Source organism: Tigriopus californicus, chromosome 1, assembly GCF_007210705.1.
Source record: "Tigriopus californicus strain San Diego chromosome 1, Tcal_SD_v2.1, whole genome shotgun sequence".
In the NCBI taxonomy this organism is placed as follows: Eukaryota; Metazoa; Arthropoda; class Copepoda; order Harpacticoida; family Harpacticidae; genus Tigriopus; species Tigriopus californicus.
Genome location: NC_081440.1, coordinates 10,728,322 through 10,736,392, shown reverse-complemented (window position 1 = coordinate 10,736,392; position 8,071 = coordinate 10,728,322). Strand labels below are relative to the sequence as shown.

The 8,071-nt window shown below is 44.4% G+C and overlaps 1 protein-coding gene across 1 annotated transcript; it reads left to right on the top strand.

The window, feature by feature from the left end:
* The first annotated feature begins 1,912 nt into the window (after positions 1-1,912).
* On the top strand, positions 1,913-8,071 carry LOC131887847 (protein Tob1-like). The gene is made up of 2 exons (XM_059236603.1): positions 1,913-3,198; positions 3,403-8,071. Exon 2 carries the CDS (start codon positions 3,599-3,601, stop codon positions 5,315-5,317), a length of 1,719 nt encoding a protein of 572 aa, XP_059092586.1. The 5' UTR covers positions 1,913-3,198; positions 3,403-3,598; the 3' UTR covers positions 5,318-8,071.

Here is an 8,071-nt window from a genome sequence, read left to right as displayed (position 1 = left end):
CCGTTCTTTCATTGCTGAACTTTATCTGATTCATGATGAATGAAGGCTGAGAGAGAAGTATCATGTAATGCAGCGAAAGATGCGTGATGTCTCTGGTTCTCCAAAACGTTGGGGCATGCGGAATTGCGCATTGACTATCCCGTTGGAACAGAAGAGGTGCGAGAGTACATTTCCTAGTTCTAGTCGAGAGAAATTCCACTCACTGCTGATAGTGAAGTACTGAAATTGTTAGGCAGATTTTACATTTTCCTTCTATTTCTTTCCTCCTTGAAGTAAATTCTAATCCATGGCAGGTTCTCTTAAGCATGTATTTTCCTACTCGTCTTATTTCAAACAAAACAAGCCGAGAGTGCATGTAGAAAGACAAAGTTTTTTTCACTCATCGGCCCGGCCTTTGCCAGCTTAAATTGTTCGTACGTAAGACTTCGAGGCCTTGCTCTGTCCCCTGTTGTCCAGCAGCGTCCAAAGCGAGCAGAATGAGACAAGTAGCAGCCAAGTGGCCCAAGCAAAGTTTTCCTTTTCATCTGGCTCTCGATATTAAATCGCATTTTCGCTCGTCGACCTCCGCAGTTTTCTTTTGCCTTCTCTCCTTTCAGATAGGAGAGTAGGTAGGTAGGCCTTGTGGCCCAGTCACGTGCGAACGAGTGTCCGCAGAGGTGGGGGCGGACGGATCTGTTCGAAGTGCGTCCAGTAGTAGCCAATGGGCACCGGGCCTAAGATTCGAGGGTCGGGTAGGTTGAGCTGCATTGAGCCTAGAGCCTATTCCTCTGTGCTTCCTATTTCACCATAGCACATTGGCGTGAAGCCTTCTTCTCTCCTTGAAGAAGGCCATAGAGGCCTGGAAAGAGGCGAAGCTTTCTCCTCTTAGAGTCTGTCTGGTCTTGGCAGGGCTCCTGGAGAAACCCCTGGCGCTGTCGTCGCCTTCACTTCGAAAAGCTGTTCCAGAGCGCCTCGGGGGCGAGCTTGACAGAACAAAACTTCAGAAGGCCGTCACAAAGAGAGGTGTGCCTCATCTCTTCGATTCACTCAAAAGCGAATATACTACATGGCCAGGAAGATTTGTCAATGACGAATCATTGGGCATTGTATTTGACAGAGAAGTACCTACTGGGATATAACAAGTCAGAACAATGGCGTTCAATGAGGACCAATCCTTTTGGCCTTTACCTTTAACAAACCAGAAAACATGTACTGTATTATCAAAATATTGAATTGATCAAGAAGCCGTTTGCTATTACTTTCCTTCACTACCCATTTGAGGAATATTTAAGGAGCAATAATTTGCTTTCAGAATATTTCCTCCTGAGCTAGCTGCGCTTTCATATTGATCATAATCATAACGCATCGACGAGAATTGTTGGGAGGTGGTCCAACTGTCACGGCCTTTAGTACACTTGCCTGCTGTCTTCAGAACTTGGAAAGAGACGGAGAATTCAAGGAGGGAACTGAGTTGGGATGGCAGCGGCCATTTGTACTACAATGTCCTTGGCGTTACTTCAATGACAGTTTGTAGGCTGAATGGCGTGAGGGAAGACGCCAGCGTCCTGGCTGGCCCCCTGCATGCCGCCTACTACTCACGCCCGATGCATTGCACGGCCAAACACCGTTCAGAACGGCCTTTCTTATGCAAGGCCGAGGCAGAAGAAGAGAACGCTCCTTCTAGTTCTCGCTGAAGGCTGTGGACGTACGTACGAGGTAGCCAGTATGCCAGCGCTGCTCTACCTCTTGGATGGGTTTTCCTGGGCGGCGCTCAAGACATTTGGTCGATTCCATTCCCAGCTTTCATACTTGGACTTGGTCTTCGTTGTCGTTGTTGTTGTCGTCGTCGACAACGTCGTCGCCTCCGCCGCCGTTGTTGTTGCCATAGTTGGCTTCGATGTAAGGCACGTAGTTCCATGCCTAGTCGTCCTTCGACTTCTCCTTCTCCACCACTAGGACGTCTGTCCTACAACAACCCGAAGACACACTTGCCAGTGTAAGCGAGTAGGGTTCTGACTGTAGCCGAGTTCGGTTCCGAATGTGGAAGAAGGAAGACGACGAAGCAATTTCAAATAATAGCCATGAAGAAGAACGAACAACTTTGAGAGTTGATTTTCAAGCGTGATAGGCGGTCGATTTTGTACTCGGACTTTGATAAAAAAAAACCTCGAAACCCTTTGTGTTGCTCGAAGTGATCGAATCGAAACTCCTTGTCAGGGTGGTGACGACAACCGGATACCACATTCAAGGCACTTAACCACATCTTTTGCAATCCCTACGCCTACCCTCAACTCTATTCAAACTTAAGGAACAGCTAGGCGTTGGAGCCCCTCAATTGTCTGAGTCCAAACGTGAACCTCAAGTGTCATCATCGTTTTTTCATTGTCGCCCCAAAGCGTCTTTCTCGTATGTGACAACTCACTCTCATTTGCAATACTTCACAACAAGATCATCCACACCCACCTCATCCCCATCGACCTGAAAGGCAAGGGCACAAGAAGCCTTTCCCTCGCTTGTCAATATTAGAGTTTCGACGGATTTGAGCCCCAACGATTGGAATCTTCAGCTCTTTCACGATTGTCATCATTCGTATACAATAGCTCTCACCCAACATTAAGCGCTGAAATAAACATTGTTGGTCTGTACTTGCTTCCGCCAACCTGGAAAGCCAAAACGACGAATCCGAATAGCTCACATACCCACCCTTGTGTGGCCTTACCGAAGGAACACCAATACTGCTCTCGTCATCTGCCAAAGAATTGTCTTCGTTTGGTGCTGAGATCATACCTGTGATTGGTGACCATTGGCTCGTGTCATTGCCCTGGGGCTGACTTCTTCGCTTTGCTGCTCGAATTAGTTTATCTCCGATCATCCTTGAGCTCAGACGAATTCATTTTTTACACAACCATTCAAGACTGAAACTACAAACCAAATCAACCCTGGGATTATCCTTCGCGGACAATTGGAGAAAACATTCATCTGCTTCCCTGGTAATCGAACTTCGAAGACGAATGAATAGATGGTCATTTGTGGAAGAGGCCATCGTTTTATTCCGATCCCGCGTGTATTTGTGATTGAACCAAATCTACCCAGTACAAATTATCTTCTCGGCGCATCCTGACCTTGAATGATTAAGGATAGAATCACTCGTCGTTGTCAAAATCCGTCTATTTGTCAGTGTTGACAGTTGATCGTTCAAGTGGTGCCCAGACCCAAGTGGTAAGTCAATTTAATCAATATCACCAGTACACTTTCTCAACCGAGCTATGTACAGCGTCGGCTGAAGGACTCCCAATAATTGGAAGGAAAGACGAAGTCCTGAGCTAGCGTGCTGTATGAACTAGGTAGCTGTGGGCCAGAACTTCGATAACAATAAGCAGAAATCCCCTATAGCTCTCTCTCTCTCTCTCTCTTCCTCCTTAGCCCTCCCCCTCACGTGCTGGATGTCATAACGCCAAGGTCTTTGGTCCTTTGGTCCCACGAAGACAGAAGCTATTTGTAGCATCGACTTCCTGCTCTTGTCCCTACGCTTTTCCGAGAAACAATCTTGACCCGTCGGCTGGGTCACACAAATCTGACTTCATTCAATTTGGTTTGTGGCAGGAGCAATCAAGTACCTATGGAGGTCAAAGTGGCTCAAAACTTTGTCTTGAACTTCCTTTACAATAAATTGCCCAGGAGGCGTGTCAATCTTTTCGGCGAAGAGCTGGAGACTGCGTTGCTCGATAAGTTTCAAGATCATTGGTATCCAGACAAGCCTTTCAAAGGATCTGCTTTCCGATGCCTCAGGATCACTGATCCTAATGACCCCGTTCTGAATCGGGCTGCTAGGGAGTCGGGCAACCCACTTTCTGACATCATCGAAAATCTTCCCGCTGACTTGGCCATCTGGATTGACCCGGGAGAGGTAAGTTATCGGATTGGAGAGAAAGGGTCCGTCAAGATCTTGTACTCCAAGAATGACCCCATCGTTCTCGTTGGAGATGGACCTCCCTGTAACAACGGGAGTAATGGATCCGGCTACGGAGGTATTAGTCCGGGTCTTCAAACCTCGTCTTCCACCTCCAGTGGTGCCTCCGATGACTTGAATGCTGAGATTGCCGGATTCTTGCCCTTGGACAACTTGAACGTTGCCATGAGTGCCCTGTCTTGCAACCACAACTCGTCAGTTGGCCCTCCTGTCCCACCATCAATCAACTCTCAGCAGAGCCAAGGTGGTCCACCTGTCCTGAATCAGGGCGTACACAGCACGAGCAGCAACAGCAACTCGATGAACCTAAATAATGGAGGGGCTGGAGGAAATGGACCCAACAGTAATGCAAGTGGCACTGGAAGTGCAGGTGGCGGCAACGGAGGAGGTAATAGCCATGCCTTGCATAATAATGGTCCTCCGCCTGGACTTAGTAATGGTCCAAGTGGGCTAAGCGGAAATCCGGTGGGCAGCAATACTGGGTTCACTCCATTCCAACCTCGTCCTCACCATCAACCAGTAACTTACACGGCAGGGACATTCGCCCAGACAAAATTTGGTTCCACCAAGCTCAAAACTAATGGGAAAAAGACAAACCGAATGTCTCCAACGGAGTTCTCCAATTACATAAAGCAGCGCGCTTTACAAAAACAAAACTCCGTGGGTAGCCAATACAACAGCACCCCGATGAGAATAAACGGTGCAGTGGGAAACAACGCGGGTTTTCGGCCTTTGACCAATTCCAGTAGCAACGGTTTCTTCAACCACCCCTCCCAACAACCTTCTCATCATTCTCAAGTGTCGCCTCCCACCCATCCGCATTCGGCCAATAACATGAATTTCGGCAACAGTCGCAACAATATTAATAGCAACCCCGACTCCTACTTCTTTCCACTGTTCCCAGATCGGTCTGGAAGTGGTGGTAATTCCAGTGGGAGTGGCTCCAGCAACGGTTCTATTAACAATACAATTGGATCCACCCCATCAGCCTTCCATCAGCAAAACAGTTTTGGAGGATCTTCGGCCAACTCCAGTGGGCTCACTCAAAACCGCTCTAACAATCCGTGGTCTTCGGGTATGGACAGTGACACTGAGGCCATTCTTCAGGACATCCTCAGCGTGGGACTCTCTTCAAAGCCGTCTCCATTCAGCCGTGGCAGCAGTGGGTTCTTTTCCGAGTTGAATGGCTCCTCGGACTTTGGTTCCAGTTTGGCAGGCAATCTGCTCTCAGACCGTTTTCCCAACTTCAACGACGATTCCAACAAAGGTATGCTCGGAGACACGTTGAACTCGGGTCGTGGGGGCAACAACTCGAACAACAGTTCTGGGAATGAGAAGTATCACCAACGAGTTCTAGTTGCCAATTGAGGGATCAACACAATTCTGTGTGAGCAAGACAAAACTATTCATGGGCAAGAAACACACCGGTCATAGTAAACCATCACTCTTAAACTAATGCTCCTAAAAAGTATTTTTGTATATTTTTTGGATTTTTTACCGTCCCAAGACGAGATGATTCTCTGACCATTCATAATAGTTCATGGATCAGATTGAAGAGTTGCAGGACAAAGTATCGGTTTCACCCCACCCTTTATGGCTGTTCGAATGTTTTACGACCTTGATTGCGTGTTCTGTACTCTTTTCTAATCACAATCGCAGTTTTTCTTGGAGTTTCTCGGTTACATCATGACAAGTGTAATATTTAGATCCCCAAGAGAGTGTCTTCTCTCTCCACAACTCATTTCATGTTCCACCGCCGCAAAGGCCGTTCCAAATTCCCCCCTGTTTCATAAATCTGTCGAAAACCAAACCATTCTTTGTGTTTTTCAAATGTACAATGACGAGAAAAAAAGATTAGAAAACTCCCCAGAGTAAGATTGAACCTTATCCAATGATATATATTCTTGTTCGCAAGAAGACAGTCGAATTGAAAAAAAGTTTATTTTAATATCCTGGTCATTTTTGCAGAACAATACTATACTCCTTTCTTACTTTCATTATTATCAGTTGTGTTGACGCTACTACCATCCCACCACTATTATAGCTATTGCTACTATCATTTTTATTGCTACTGATGCAAGTCATATCAAGCTCTTAGACTAATGAATTACTTTTCGTATCCTTCATTTTGTGGCTTTTGTAGTGGGGTGCGCAACCAGAAAAAATAGAGAAAGGTAATACTCCTCAAAACCAATAAAAGGAAGTTATGTTTCCTCTAAATATGATTTCCTGCCCCATTCCCTAACTTTTTGATAAGGATTATGGCGAATTTATGTATTATGGTTATTCCTATGATTACCATTACACTCGGTGAACTTGAAAACGCTTGAGATTTGTGTGGCCCTCCATTTCTGTAGTCGCCTTGATGATCCTTTTTCAGTCGATGGTCAAAGAGAATGTGTCCCCAGCTGATTTTTACCGGTGAACATTCTGACGGTCTTGCCCATCATCGCTGTCTTTTTCCCACCCAACTCAACCCAACCACGCTTTGCAGGTCTTCAAGGCCAAGTTCCACGAACACGCCCTCTTCCCGCCCCCCACTCCCACCCACCCCCACCCCAAACAAGACCGTTTGAATTTCTGGTGGTAAATACCGTCCTACGAATCATGATAGCAAATAGCGCTTTGTGGAAAAAACCAAAAAGATGATTATATATCGATAAATAGTACTCTCTATTCAAATACTATTTTCCTGTATACGTTAACCCATGCCCAAGAAGGCGAGTAGAGGCTCCAAACCCTTTGCGTTTGGGCATTATTTTCTCTCCCTCTGATCTGTTCTCTCCAATGCTACCATTTCCATGTTGTATGTAAAGTAGTTACCCAGATAGTTTTTGTAACGAGGCCCTTATTTTTGGACGGATTTCAACTCTTTAAACACCTTGTAGACACAGCACACCATAACAACAACAATAACAACAATAATAAGAACAACTATAATATAAATGATGATAATAACAAGAAGTATAGAATACAGATTAATATTTGACAATGGTCATTCCAGTTCTTCACACCAATAACTCAAACATGCCACGCTCTACATACATCCATATTTTACAAAGACCTCATCCCCTTTCTGCAGTTTTTAATTACACACTTTTGTGAATTGAGAGTAAACTTAGTGCTCCGATATTTATCCATATTTGGTAGACTTGCACTGCAAGCAAATTTCAATGTTGGTATTTTGTGGTGCGTTTTTAGTACCCCAATACAATTAAAGAGGAAAAAGAAAATCACCACACAACATTAATTCTAAAAAGAGATCTTGTGGCACAACGGCCAAAGAAACGATGGAGCAAGTGTTATGATGAAGCATTTGTTAATTTTTTACCAAACCAAAAAAAATATTCTATTCCTCTTCTAAATATATTCTAAGCTCTTACTCCATGTAACCACCCCACCAAGTTCCGATAGACAGAATGAAAGGCAGAAGGTTTCGCCATTAACAAGCACGCCCATTCCTTCTTTTCGAGTTTCCTTGCTGTACTGTTTACTAGTCGTTATGCAGTACTTCAGGGTCAATTTCGTTGCTCAAAGAGTGCACAAGACACACGATCTTTACTTGAAACATACGATCCTTTTCACTTTTGAGTCGCAGCCCATGTGGCTTTGATCATGAGGTAACCTTTGGAAAGGCCAGGCAGTCCCATTATTCAACGGTATGTAGCCCTTGAGCGAAAATTATGTCATTAATGATTCAACATTAGGGTGAAGTGTATTTGTTATGATTCGAATGTGAACTCTTTGTATGGAACAGATTAAAATGCTATTTCTTGTATATTTGTAAACCAGGAGGATTTCCACTCCCGCTATTAATACCTTAGAAAGTGTCTGAATGCTTCTATATTCTCATGAACTTCATCATTATCAACACTATCATCATTATTATTATTACTATTATCATTATCATCATCATTATAAAGAATAACATTATTGTTAGTAGTTTACCACTACTACTACTACTACTACTGCTACTACTACTCCTACCATTACTACTACCACAACAGCACACACCACTACAAAGAATTAGTATAAAGATTACTATTTACCACAAATTAATATGTTTTGCTTACTACAAACAAATATATTATACCAGAGTTTTGAAATAAATCCCTAAAATCA

Excerpts from the sequence above, each read along its gene's own strand:
- LOC131887847 (XM_059236603.1), top strand. The coding sequence starts at position 3,599 with ATGGAGGTCAAAGTGGCTCAAAACTTTGTCTTGAACTTCCTTTACAAT.